The sequence below is a fragment of the Nannobrachium achirus genome, assembly GCF_963921795.1.
Source record: "Nannobrachium achirus genome assembly, chromosome: 3".
In the NCBI taxonomy this organism is placed as follows: Eukaryota; Metazoa; Chordata; class Actinopteri; order Myctophiformes; family Myctophidae; genus Nannobrachium; species Nannobrachium achirus.
In genome coordinates, this window is record NC_137812.1 from 57457073 (window position 1) to 57472171 (window position 15099).

General features: G+C 43.1%; 1 protein-coding gene across 2 annotated transcripts in view; it reads right to left on the reverse strand.

Moving 5' to 3' along the window:
* Positions 1-15099, reverse strand: part of rims1b (regulating synaptic membrane exocytosis 1b) — a gene marked incomplete at both ends in the record, with an annotated part of 122629 nt that overhangs the window by 34109 nt on the left and 73421 nt on the right. Inside the window, 10 exons of one of the 2 annotated variants that reach the window (XM_080722815.1) lie at positions 253-333; positions 1460-1522; positions 2844-2960; positions 3740-3893; positions 9302-9358; positions 9853-10006; positions 10818-10989; positions 12110-12240; positions 12725-12840; positions 13634-13680. In XM_080722815.1, coding sequence (XP_080578941.1) covers positions 253-333; positions 1460-1522; positions 2844-2960; positions 3740-3893; positions 9302-9358; positions 9853-10006; positions 10818-10989; positions 12110-12240; positions 12725-12840; positions 13634-13680 — 1092 coding nt within the window. The remainder of the gene's footprint in view (positions 1-252; positions 334-1459; positions 1523-2843; positions 2961-3739; positions 3894-9301; positions 9359-9852; positions 10007-10817; positions 10990-12109; positions 12241-12724; positions 12841-13633; positions 13681-15099) is intronic. The other variant, XM_080722816.1, reaches the window with a different exon arrangement.

Here is a 15099-nt window from a genome sequence, read left to right on the forward strand (position 1 = left end):
CCAACATACTGTAGTCTACTGTAGGGCAGTGGCTCTCAAACCTTTTAATATCAAGGACGCCCATAACTCTCAGAGTTACAGGCCCGTAGGGGTCCATTTGAAACCCTGTCAAGGTACTTTGAGAACCACTGCTGCAGGGTACTCCACAAGTCCCCATGGTTGACAGGGAAAACTGGGTGAGGGCAGAAAAGGATCAACGCTTGTAATGCTTGTTTCTTTTCCTTTTCTTTTTTCTTTCCTAAATAGGCTTACCTGTACATGTCTTTATGGATACCGTTTACTAACAGGGGCATTTTGGGGGGCAGTGTGTTGTTGCTGTGTCTACCTGCACCCCTGGTGGAGTGAGTGTAGAAAAGATCATGCACGTAAAAGGAAGAAAAGAGACAAAAGTGGAGAAAACATACAAGATGCCATGAATACACACATCCATGGAAAACACAATTCTGAGATTTGCCTTGTGTGAGGTAAACATCTGAACACTTGTGTAATCCTCAGATGCGGATTGATCAGTGTGCGTGTGTGAGTGTGTGCATGTGTATGTGTGTTTTTTTTTGCATGAGACAGTGTTGACTGAGTGACAACGCTGTCTCCATCCTTTGGGTACATGTACACATGTCACTTGGCTTGTGAAACATGACATGACCCTTTAAACCTATTTATGCAGATGCAAGCTCAAGCTACTCCACAGAATGACCGAAGAGCAGCTTTAACAAGCATACATTGTAAAAGACACATTCGGGTTACGACATTAAGAGTGTTACATGTGGAGTTACTGAAGTATAATGAGCATGGGTGATAAAATGGCAAGTAGGCTAAAAATAACACTGATTAACCCATTTAGGCCTGAACACATTATGACGCAATATTTTATGCTTTAAATATAAAAACAAATAGCAGATATACAAGCTCACAACGCGGCACCGAGTGCCGCGCTGCGAGCTTGTAGATCTGCTATTTTTGAAAAATCGTGAAAATTTGAATTTTGACCCGATTCTATAAGTGTCTTTTGAATCCTTCTAAGATTTTTGGAAAAAACCTATGTTTCTATGTCAGCAATCTGGCCAGCCGTCGTCAAAGAGAAGGTCCTTTTCACTTAACTGGAGCTCAGTTAGTCTGTTCTTGAGAGACTACTATGTCAGTGGTTCTCAAACTTTTTCATGTGAAGGACCCCCAAAACGATATTTATTTGGCCACGGACCCCCATTTCAAAATATCTAGTTCCAGGGACCACCCAGAAGCAAAATTGAGTTACAACCGTTCGCTTTGAAAATACATATTATTCAAAGATTTGCACACATTTTCACGACTTTTTCAAAAATAGCAGATCTACAAGCTCGCAGCGCGGCACTCGGTGCCGCGCTGTGAGCTTGTATATCTGCTATTTTTCACTGGTTAAAGCATTCAATAATTCTAGGCCTAAATGGGTGAATGGTTGTTGTAGTTTTTCTTTTTCTTTTACCTGTTTGTGTGCAGGCACTCGGCACTCCCGCCCCGGACAGCCCTGTGAATCTCCAGGACCTCACTGTCACCATGACGATGGGTTAAAACAATCAAAAACAAACCCAAGAAACAAAATAAAGGAAAACACAACAGAAGAGGATGACAACTCAGACAAGCAAGTAGTGGGATTATGAATGAGAGAAATCAGGAAATCATAATTCTGATATTTCAAAGCATTCAGTATTAGAGAATGAGATAAGTTCAATAAATCATGGTGTCAGTTGTTTTAGACTGTTAGTAGTATTAGTAGGGAATTAGTGCTATGGCCTCACAATACTCTCTCGGAAGCTAAAGCGAGGCTCGACCTTTTCAGAAATATCACCAATGCCGTTACATTTTAAGACCGTCCTAAAGGAAATACGAAAGAGAAATCATAGCCCAGCCCCTGTTTAAAGCTGTGCGAAAGAAAGAAGAAAATAATAATAAAGTAATAAAAAAACATAACTGTATATTGTATGTATATGTATACATTTTTCATCTTTAATTCTCAGAGAACAAAAAGCTCAGGTAACTTTTTCTATTTCACAGTGATTTGTTTGTTTGCTTGTATGTTTCTTTCTTTCTTTCTTTCTTTCTTTCTTTCTGTATTTTTACCCTTTTTCAGTCGTTATGCCAATTGATACCTCCCTTCACACATTTCAATGTGTTGTCCTATCCATCCTATTGGATCATCTGCCAGTGAGGAGCCCCTACTGGGCAGGACGTGGAGCCTCCGACCTATTGCTCCCGCCCCAACGCTCCCTGCTGACAGGTGCCGCCCCAGACGCTCGACAAAACCGAACGCACCACATTGGACTCGAACCCACAGACGCTGTGGTGGTGGGTGTGTACTTTACCACTGCACCACCTTCTGTCTTTTCTAAACACAACTAGCATGACACGACTACTAAATGAGATAATAAGAGTTACATTGACACTTGGATCTTTAGGGCAGTGGTTTTCAACCAGTGGTCCTTGAAGGTGTTCAAGGTGTGGTGTAGCTGGTGTGGTCCCCAGCTAAATGATGGAGAGTTGGTACACCAAATGGACCCTTATAGATCTTTGACTCTTGAGAAAGTAAAATGAAACCAAATGGGTCCATTTGTAGAAGAATTGTTATTTTGTTCAACGTTTGCCTGTTATCTCTCCTATGGTACCACATCAATACAGCATGGAATTGTGGACAAAATCTTATTCAACGATAACACAATATTCTACGCTTTGGGTCTGTGGCTCACATGCACAACAAATGGACCTTGTTGATATGAAAAGGGTTCAAAACCACTGCTTTAGGTCATAACTGTCCAAGAGACAGCGTGGCCCTGCTCCACAGGAGCCCCCAGTAGTCATGTTAATGAGGTTACCTGTCCTCTGAGTATTCATAGTCGGAGTCACCGGACCGCTGGTGCTCCAGGTGGGAGTCATGGTACCGGGAGGGAGAGTGGGAGTGATGGCGGTTCTGGTGGATCTCATCCAGACTCCTGGTAAATAATAATAATATAATTCAAAGATTTTAACTTTCTTGTATCCAGGATGCATTGCCCATAATGTGATATATTTGTTTGAATCAAAAGAAGCATATTTCTGAAAAAAGTTAACAAAAGAAGCATATTTCTGAAAAAAGTTAACTTTTCCACAACTTTTTTCGTTTACTGAATGTACCTGTATGTACCAGGGAAGTACGAAAGTTCAATAAGGCATAATTGAGAATTTGTCTATAATGAGCTCTTCATAAACAGGCAGATGCACACACACACACACACACACACACACACACACACACACGTACACACTCATGCGCAAACAAACAAACAAACAAACAAACACATGCATGCACACACTCATACACAAACACACACACACACATGCACATGTGTGCACACACACACACACACACACGTGCACATACACACACACGGCAGGACAAAGTGAAGAGAACAGAACAATAGACATTGCTAGCTGGTACACAATCCAACCCAGCATCAAAGCAAACTTTTTCAGACTAATAACCAAGTCTTAACATCTAAATTTCTCTACATTTCAGGGTAGTTATGAAAAATAACTTAAACAAAAAAAATAGTGGAAGTAGCTGATATACAAGTGTACAACACAATCACGTGTTGTAAGCTCGCAGATCTGCCGAACAAACATTTTCCAATGTGGAAACGATGATGACAGTTACGCAAAACCAAATGGCGATTATCGAAATAATAATCTGCGACCGGGCGGTGTGTGTGTAACAACTGTGACAGGGCCTGACCTCTGCATGGGTACGTGGGCGGGCCTGGAGCGTGAGCGGGCCGTGTCCTCCCTGTGCGGGGACACGGAGCGGGAGCGGAGCTGGGCCGCCCTCTGCTGCTCCGGGACGGCCAGCGTGCTGCTCCTCTCTCTGTCCCTGGAGTTACGCTCTGCGTCTGTACACCGCACGCACACGCACACACACACGCACACGCACACGCACACACACACACACACACACACACACACACACACACACACACACACACACACACACACACACAAAGACACACAAAGACACGCACAGTCGCAACACAAAAGCACGCACGCATGCACACATCGTCACTGTCGGGCATAAACCTCGTATCTCCAATGTTCTTTTGTAAACTAAAGCCCTAATTCCCCAAAATGACTTTTTTTCTATTGATTACTCACCCCATGGGGACTTGAGTTCAATATTATTGTTTTGTATTTGTCGCATTCCTATGGCAAAAATGTATACCCCCATTGATTCTGGATGGGGACCCAAATGCATGGCCCTGTTTGGGGACCCAAATGAATGGCAGTGGATGGGGAAACCGTCAGGGTACTTTTATTTATTTTATTTTTTTATTTATTTTTTTTGTCTTAGGAATGTGACAAAAAACTAAGCATATTATTAAACTCAAGTCTCCATGGCATGAGTAATCAATAGGGAAAAAAAAGTCATTTTGTGGGTGAACTAATCCTTTAACTCGTTTTGAAAATGATAATAAAAAAGGAAGGGTTTTGGACATACAAGGTTTCTACCCAACGGTGACGACATGCAGGTACAGTATTAGTTGTTGTGTGTCCTTCAACTACGGGTGTGCCAGTTGTGTGAGCAGTGGTGGAAAGTAACTGAGTACATTTACTCAGGTACTGTACTTAAGTACAGTTTTGCAAGGCACTTTTACTTCACTGGAGTATTTCAATTTGTTTAATGTTTATACTTCCACTCCACTACATCTCAGAGGCGGATATTGCACTTTTGTACTTCACTACATTTATTTGACAACTAGTTACTACTTACTTTGCAGATTTAAGTAAAATTATGAATCAGAATTAATAAAAAGAAGGGAAAAAAAGAACATTTAAAATAGCAGATCTATATGAGATAAAATAGAGTTTAAGTGATGAATAATCAGTCATTATTGTCCAATAACAAGATATGTTTGATTCTGAAATAGACACTCTGCAATATGGGTAATTTGACTTTAGCTACTTTAAGCATAATCTGATGCCTATACATTTAACTAAGATTTTTGACTGCAGGACATTTACTTGATCAACGTATTTTTACTCTGTGAAAGAATTACTACTTTTACTTAAAGGAGTTATAGTCAACTTGTTCTTGAAAAACCGACGCTAAAATAAAAATAATGTTTAGAAACACATAATATGAAGCTTAATCTTTTTTATAAAATATCTTCGAAACATTATTTTTATTTTAGCGTCCGTTTTTCAAGAAAAGGTTGACTATAGCTCCTTTAAGTAAAGAATCAGAGTTCTTTGTCCACCACTGGCCAGTTGTGAGTTTGGGTTACAGTGCAGACGAAGCCCCACTACCAGGGACGTGCTGGGCCCCTGATTCAGCCCGGGAAAAATAGTTGGAGAGGCCCTCATTGCGCGCTATAGAGATCTCTCTCTCTAGCGCTGCTGCTACTCAAAGATTTGCCATTTCAGATCATGACAAGTGACAAGCCAGTGGACCAATTACTGTACATGAGTTATATTTCGTCGTTGTCGGTTGGAAACCTTGTATGTCCAAAACCGTTTGCTTTGTATTTATCATTTTAAAAATGATTTAAACTAGTGAAAACAGCCGATCTACAAGCACACAACGCCTCGCACCGCGAGGCGTTGTGTGCTTGTAGATCTGCTGTTTTCACTACTTTTGTGCAACGGCCTTGTACGATGAAGCAGGGCTTTGCTTTGCGAAAAAATTTATACATTTGAAACTTGGAGATACGAGGTTTCTGCCCGACAGTGACGATTTACTTTGTTGGCCGCCTAGCCCCCAAAATGGAACGAAGGCCGACATTTTATTTTTAATTTTTTCCTAATGGCCGGCCTGGACCGGCCAGGAAATGAACCAGCCTTTCGGGAGTTGTCCCGCTTTTCCCAATGGCCAGCACGTCCCTGCCCACTACTGTTCATGCTAGTGGAGCTGTGCCAACTACCATCACAGCTCTAACAGTCTGCCAGTGTAGATGCCAGCCAACACCTGCTGCTGCATTCTCTCTCTAACTGTAGAACATCACTACAGGATGTTTTACACAAGCAAATATTCAGACAGACCTTAGGCTAGCTAGAAACGCTAGCCCAGGTAGCTGACTATTTCCACATGGTGTCCATCATCAGACCTAGGTCAAAAAGATTCTTTGTTTTAGTTTTCATTTTCCCAAATTGGTTTGGTTTACTGCAGTAGGACAATTCGCAGGTAGCTTTGTGGTCACTTACAGAGAACTTTTAGACCACCTGGCATTCATTGTCCTACAGCAGTGGTTCCCAAACGTTTTAGTCTGTGACCCAAAAGAGAGATTAGACGTTTGCCCGGGACCCAAACTAGTGAAAACAGCAGATCTTCAAGCTCACAACGCGTCGTTTCGTGGTGCGTTGTGAGCTTGTAGATCGGCAATTTTCACTACTTCTTAAGCATTTGTTTACTAATTTATGGAATTTTTTAGATTTTAATTAAATGTATTAATCATGAAATTACTTAGAAAAACACTTTTTCTTTTTTTGGTAATGTTTTTTGAAAATGTTTTGAAATAATAATAATTAAGGCTGGGACTTTAACTGATTAATTGCGATTAATTAATTACAGAAAATTAACACGATTAAAAAAATTAACGCATTTTAATCGCACTTAGTTTTTGCACCACAGAACCTTCAGTTTCGGGCATACATCATAGTGATGCACCAACCAAGAAGAGACAACAAACGCAAAGGGAGAAGTAGCCGATCAGAGCGCTTTGCTTGGCCCAGTGGATGCGAAATTTAGATTAAAAAACTCACTCGTTCATTCACTCATACAACAAAATGTGTTTTACTTGAAAAAAAAATGCTTCTCAGGGCAAATATCGATGTGCGATTAAAATGCGATTAATTGCGATTAATTAATCACAGAGCCTGTAATTAATTAGATTAAAAATTTTAATCGCATCCCAGCCATAATAATAATCATAAAAAAATGTACGAAACAAAAAATTCAGGGACCCATAAAAACATGTCTGCGACCCACAAATGGGTCCCAACCCAGTGCTTGGAGAACAGTGAGCTACAGCATGTGGCAAACTACTACCTTTAAAAGTACCTGCAAAAATGATTTGACCCAGGCCAGGACACAGCTGGACAGAAGCAAGCGGAGGCCTAGCACTAGCACGGGCTAGCACCTACAGCACTGAGAGTCAAGCCTCTACCAGGCAACATTTCCAATAAATGTGTCCTTCAAATAGAGCAATTTAGTTTTATTTATTTTTGCTTATTCCCCCTTTTCCCCTCCAATTTAGTCATTTGCTAATGAATTCCTCTTCACACACACAATTGTGTGTTGTCACTGATGTTGTGTCCTACTGACTCACCTGCCAGTGAGGAACCATGACAGGTGCCGCCCCAGCCCGTTAGAAGTAGACCTACGTGCAGGGGCGTCACACCAAATTCTGGGCCCTGGGTACAAGGATTCACTGTGGGCCCCCCATGAATGTTAACTATTGAAAAATAGCAGATATACAAGCTCACAGCGCTGTGAGCTTGTATATCTGCTATTTTTGAAAAATCGTGAAAATGTGTGCAAGAAACCTATGTCAAGGACCCCCAAGATGATATGTATTTGGCCACGGACCCCGATCTCAAAATATTTCGTTCCAGGCACCCCCAGAAGCAAAATTTGAGTTAGAAATGTTTGCTTAAAAAATACATATATTCAAAGATTTTCACAACTTTTCAAAAAATAGCAGATCTACAAGCTCGCAGCGCGGCACTCGGTGCCGCACTGTGAGCTTGTATATCTGCTATTTTTCAATAGATAAAGTTACTAGGGCCCCTCCACCTTGGGCCCCAGTAACTCAGTCCCACTTTCCTACCCCTTGTGACGCCCCTGCCTACGTGCAGTGACAAATATCACCCTCCCAAGCCGGCATCCCTCCCGCGAGCACGGGCCAATTATGTCCGTATAGAATAGATCAGGGTTCCCCAATAGGCGGCCCGCGGGGGGCTACTGTCTGGCCCACACCAACCCCAGTAATAATGGTGGTATAAGAGCAGCAACAACACTAGTATATCGTCTTTGTCGGGTGGAAAGCTTTTATCTCCAAATGTGTACGTTCTTTTGCAAATCATACAAGGCCATCGCACAAAAGTAGTGAAAACAGCAGATCTACAAGCACACAACGCCTCGCACCGCGAGACGTTGTGTGCTTGTAGATCGCCTGTTTTCACTAGTTTAAATCATTTTTAAAATGACAAATGCAAAATGAACGGTTTTGGACATACAAGATTTTCACCCGACAACGACGATATCTGAACTGTCGCTGGAGTAGCGGGAACGCCACTGTCGCCCCCTGCAATGTTGTGGCCCTCGGCTTGGGGTACCCTAGACATAATTCGGCCCTTGGGGGAAAACTAATTGGGGAACCCTGGAATAGATGCTTGACAAAGCCAGATACGTGGATTCGAACCACCAGGCCACCCACAGCAGCGGTGGGCAGCTGCTTCACAGCTGCGCCACCCGACCCGAGCACCCAGCAAGTCATTTCTATCTACGTTAGAGGCATGCAGGAGAATGGCAGGAGAGATATATGCCCGATTTATACTCCACCGCACGATGGCGTCAAGCACCTAAAATAGCAGATTTACAAGGTCTGCTATATGTAGATCTGTTATCCGGCTTGTGGAATGGTGGTGCGACGGACTATAAATGAAGCGTTGGTGGAATGGCAGTGAGTTTTCTACAGCCTACCATGCTCACAGACTGTGTGTAGACAGACTAGACACAGTGCTCCCAGTGGTTCTAATGTACACCACTGTTTCTCAACGTCTGGTAAGGGGCCCGCCAGGGGTCCAAATGGACCTCCCGGGGGGCCCAGGACCTGACGTTGAGAACCAGTGTGGTATACAACTCTACTGTTTGTGCCGCCCAGCAGAGGAGGAGAAAGACTGTGGACAGGACACCCCAGGGTGCCCAGGGTTCCGCTGCGTAACAATGCTACCACACAACAGCACACAAATTGAATTCAGTCCAATGGCAGCTTTTTTTTGATGACCAGCGAAACCCTGCCGTGGATGTTGCTGACACAGCATACAGTTGTTTCACGAGATTAATTGTTTTAAAATGGGTGTGTCATTTATTATAAGCGGTGTGAGGTATGATGCTAAGGCCAAGGAAGAGGTTGGAAGGATAGAGAGTAACAGTGTGTGCGTGCGTGTGTGCGTGTGCGTGTGTGTGTGTGTGTGCGTGTGTGTGTGTGTGTGTGTGTGTGTGTGTGCGTGCTGCCTATTCTTTCTCAACCAGTGCTGGACACCTACTAAAAGGTGATGTTCAGTAGCCATGCCCCCCACCCACCTTTTGTCTCTACTGTTAAAGCATCATCAAACTCAGTATCAATGATGCGCTGAGACCCTGCTCAATGACAACCACACACGCACACGCACATGCACACACACACACACACACACACACACACACACACACACACACACACACACACACACACACACACACACACACGCGCACACACACACACACACACACAACAGGGTACGTGGTGAGGTTGAGGGGTTCTGCTGGTGGCTGGTCTTGTACACAGGGAGATAAGAAAGTTCAATAAGGCATAGCGGAGAATTAGTCTGCGTAAAGTAGCACACACGCAAACACGCACGCACAGTCACACACACACAGACGCCGCTTTTTCTGTCATTGTCATACGATACACATGGACACAAATATACAGCAGCGACACACAGGCACAGAGACACGCACGTACGTACGTACAGTACGTACAGTACGCACGCACACACACACACACACACACACACACACACACACACACACACACACACACACACACACACACACACACACACACACACACACACCTACACACACAAACATACTCTGTAGTTTCTTGCTGGGACTGTCTCCGTGCACGTGTCTGCGTGGGAGGTACGGCGAGGGCTGGGGCAGAGGTAGAGAGGACACATCATGGGTCTGGAGCTTATACCAGTGTGGCATGTCATCCAGCAAGGCAGTCTCCAACTCTATCAGGATCTGAGAGAGAGAGAGAGAGAGAGAGAGAGAGAGAGAGAGAGAGAGAGAGAGAGAGAGAGAGAGAGAGAGAGAGAGAGAGAGAGAGAATTCAACTAGCTTTATCTAATTATTAATTATACAAGTCGATATCACTCTCAATTTAAAGTGCTATTGGGTTCCCACACGGCGTGCATGCTGGCCAGGTGGTAGAGGGTCAGGGCGTGGCCGAGCTTGAGGGCCCCGCTCGTAGTCCCGCTTCACGCCGATGCTGTGGAAGTACCGGTACATGCTGCCCAGCTGGAGGTGCCCATCCACCCAGTCCTGCTCCGCCGCCTTCAGGAAGTACTTGAGGGCCAGCTCGTGGTTCACGGGCACGCCCCTGCCCTGGAGATAGGCCCACCGGGCTGCCCAGCTCCGAGGCCTTCCTGAAGTAGCGCAGGGCCTTGGCGTTGTCCTGGGGGACCGACTCGCTGCCCTCGGCGTACATCTTGCCCAGGCAGGCCATGGCGTGCATGTTCCCCGTGCTGGCCGCCAGGCTGAAGTACGCCCACCGCCGCCAAATTTGAAATTGTTTCAAATTTGTATGTTTTTTGGTAAATTAAAACCCTACTTCATCATACAAAAGTGTCGCACAAAAGTAGTGAAAATATCAGATCTACAGTACAAGCACACAATGCCTGTAGATAGGCTATTTTCACTATTTTAAATCGTTTCTAAAATAATAAAAAGGAAGGTTTTGGACCCACAAGGTTTCCACCCGACAACGACGATAACCTCAAAACCACACACCCATCCGAGGTGAAACACAGAGGGGTGAGTTGCGTCTCCCTACCTCCCCCAGGAAGTGGCTCTCCTCCTCCTGCACCCTGGGCTGGTCCCAGACTGTGATCTCCAGCATGCGCTCTCTGAAGTCCCGGCGGTGGACGTGGGAGTAGAGGAAGGTCTGGTTCCACTTGGGCTCCATGCTCTTCTTCACCGTCTTGGTCCGCCGCTTGCTCTTATCACTGGGACAGAGGACACATACTTTAACCACAGAAAACATGGGCTCCTTATTTTAGTCATGGCAATGGGCATTATACAGTAGGCCAGGGGTTCCCAAACTTTTTTGTCTCAGGGCACCCCATAAATATGTCTTTAATCCGAGGCACCCCTACATTATAATTTTCACTCCCAGCACCTTCGTTTTGTATTTATCATCTATAAAATGTACTAAACTAGTGAAAACAGCATCGCGAGGCGTTGTGTGCTTGTAGATCGGCTGTTTTCACTAGTTTTGTGCGACAGTCTTGTATGATGAAGCTGGGCTTTGCTTTACCAAAAGACGTACACATTTGAAACTTGGAGATACAATGTTTCTGCCTAACAGTGACGATATTTTAGTGATAATGTTGCGAGGAAAACATTGAGATAATAGCCATTTTGGTTAGAACTGACTGAAAATAACTTTGTACTTCAAGTTTAAAATGATACTAAACATTTTTTCAAGTGTCCAAATAAATTCCAAATATTATCAAATGATCTCGCGGCACCCCTGGACTGCCGCCGCGGCACCCCAGGGTGCCCCGTCACCCACTTTGAAAACCCCTGCAGTAGGCGACAATTCTCCAATATTTTATGGGCATTAAAAATGGACAGACGGAAAACACATTTTGGAGAAAGAGGTCTTCAAGTTATTGTACCTTCCTTCGAAAGACCCACCCCCAAAAGAAAAGAAAATAATAAAACAAAACGCACCAACCAAACAAACAAAAAACAATGACACAGAGATACAGTAGAAAGGAATCTAACTGTCTGGGTTTAGGATTGGAGTAAAGACTAACTGCCTGGCCTGCTCCTAATTAGTTTATGGCAATGATCCCAGTATATACAGTATATAGGGTCAATAAAATGTCCCCATAAGCAAGCCTAATCACTGTGTGTATTTGTAACTAACAACTAACTAGTCAAACTGGTATAGAAAATGCTGCGTTTCTCAAAAAGTGTTAGTCTGAGCAAATTTAAACCACACTTAATTACTACTTACTATTATTATTGGTGATTGTCACTTGCCATTATCCCAATAAATGAAACTGTAAGATAAGAGAAAATAAATGGTTTGGGTTGATAAACCTCCACCTGCCCTACCTCCGATCAGGCAGGAAATACATCTTGACATAGGGGTTGCGTGGTCGGCCGTCTGTTCGTGGAGGCAGGTCTATGGCTTGAAGGACATTGACGATAAGCTGATGGCCCACTTTATCGTACCACAGCTTCACCTGCACAATATACAGTATGTATTAATGCACAGGAACAGAACAATATACTATAATACAGAGGAACAGCACATTATACTGTATGTAGTATTAATGCACTGGAAAAATACTATAATACATACCGGTAGGAACAGCACAATATACTGTAAGAATTAATATAAAGGAAACGTGCAATATACTGTGTGTATTAATGAATACAAAGGAACGCTACAATATACCGTATGTATTGTATAATTAATATACAATAATACACAGGAGCAGCACAATATACTGTATGTGTTCGGCGCTCAGGAATCAACCCATGCCTCTCTGTGCGTCCTTCTACCTGGGCATCTACTATCTCATCCGTCCATCAACTCATCTATCCTTTGTGTCACTGAAACCCATGACATCCCTATAACTTGCGAAAAAACATACAAATTTGAAACTTGGAGATACAAGGTTTCTGCCCGACAGCGACGATAAGCTCCCTGAAGGAACTACTCACAGAGAGCTGACCAGGCAGCACCAGGGGGAGGTCTCTGAGGGTCCCAGGGCTGGTCGGGGACATCACTGATATAGAGGGACGGTCCATCTTCTGAGACTCAAATGAACTGGAGCCCGCTGAAGGAAGGGAAGCACCATGGTATTGGGTTAGACGCAGTGGTGCTAAAAGTAGTAGGAGGGCTGTGGGCAGGTCAGAAACACATCGTCTTGTGACATCATCGATTGCCAATCGTGCTTATAGAAACTGCAGGCTTTCTATTCCTGAAAAGTTGCAATTTTAAAGTGGAAGCCATTGTTCTCGCGATAATAAAAATCTAAATATTTTTTTTCAATTTTTTTTTTTTTTTTTTTTGGGGGGGGAAATGATGATGTCACAAGACGATGGATTCTGAACTTCCCATAGCTCTCCTAGGAGACTTGGACTGAGTAGATTTTTTTTTATATTTTATCATGAACATTAGTGAGGACCTATTATATGAAGACAGGTTGTAAAGTGGTGAACTACTCCTTTCGTAAGAGTATCAATAGGCCTTCTGCAATGTAGAAATACTCTGTTACACAAGTAAAAGTCCGGAATTCAAAATGTACTTGAGTAACCAGTACGAAATGTACGTAAGGTACCAAAAGTAAAAGGACAAAATGTTTGAAAATAGCAGATCTACAAGCTCACAACACATTGTGATGCGACCTGTTGTGAGCTTGTAGATTGGCTATTTTTACACCACTGGTGGTTACACAATATGGAACAGTACAGTATGTGTATGGAAAAAGCAACTATCCTTTGAGTGGCATCTCACAAAAGCACACCTGACTCAAGACAGCCACTAATACTACTGAATAAATATAAGATACAAATAGGCAGAAAGATGTACACTATTACCAATACAAAGAAGCCATTATGGACACTTACTAGATTCTAAAGGAGGGTGAGATGATTCTGGAATTCTTGGGATGTCTCTGTGAAAGAAAAAAAAAACATATAATATGATACAATCATCACAGCGGATGTATCTGAACATACTAGCAATACACTTACACAAACAAACAAGCACACGGCATACATTCTTTGACGATCGGTGCCAGGATACAGGAAGAACAATCAGGAAAAAGCATCCACATACAAATATCAAACATAACAGATAGTTTAGGGGAAGAGCATGACAGGGGTTTTATCTTATGCTTAATTTATACTCCGTCATACGATTGTGTCGTGCATTGTGAGCTTGTAGATCAGCTATTTTCGGCAAGCGACACTGGCGTGTGGCACAGTATAAATCAGCCTTTTCTCTAGGATCCAAAAGGCTAGGATTTCAGGTGAGGCATCGGGGCAAGGGGGCGGGGCTCCACCTATGAAATCAATACTAAATTACTTACTGATTCGCTCTATAAACTTTTCTCAAGAAGGTTTTGGATATAATTCGGTGGATAGAGCTTTTAGACAAAGGAAGGAGACATATTGAGTGTCCATGAGCCAAAGCAAACAGCATCACATGTACTGTCAAGCAAATGATTACACACTATTTAGAGCAGTGTTTCTCAACCGTTTTTCTGCATGGGCACACTTTTCATGTCCCAAGAATCCATGGGCACACCAACATAACACGGGGATGTAAATATCGTCACTGTCGGGAAGAAACCTTGTATCTCCAAGTTTCAAATGTGTACATTTCTTCGCAAAGTAAAGCCCTGCTTCATCATACAAGGCTGTCGCACAACAGTAGTGAAAACAGCAGATCTACAAGCACACAACGCCTCGCGGTGCGAGAGGCGTCGTTTTCTCAAGCAGTTTCAAGGGGCACTCTTGACCCTTCTCAGCGGCACACCAAAGGTCCCCAGGCACAGTGGTTGAGAAACACTGATTTAGAGCAGTACTTGTTCTCAACCTTTTCAGGCTGTGACCCCCCCCAAAATAAACACATTTGAACTGGTGACCCCCCACCCTGATAATTGTTAAGTTTGGCTTCCACAGATAAATATTGTGAAAAAGCAGATCGACAAGCTCACAAGAGACATGAGCTTGTAGATCGTCCATTTTTATATTTGTTCTTATTTTATTTGACAATTTGGCAAATTTATGACCAGTTTTTATTGCAGGTTATAGTTTGTTGATTACTTTTGCTGCACTAATGGTCTTTTTCTTTTCTTACTTTTTTTTGGGGGTTAGGGTTAGGGTTACAAACCAACATAAAGTTTAAGAGAGGGTATGCACATTTCTAAAGTGACAATTTAAGGACCTTTTAATACCTCTAAAATGACAAATTAAACATTGGACAAACTGTCAAATATTAGAGGCAGAAATTGTGAAAATAGCTGATCTACGGTAGATGGGCCATTTTCACAATAGAACCATGTTATACAAAATGTAATGCCTCAACT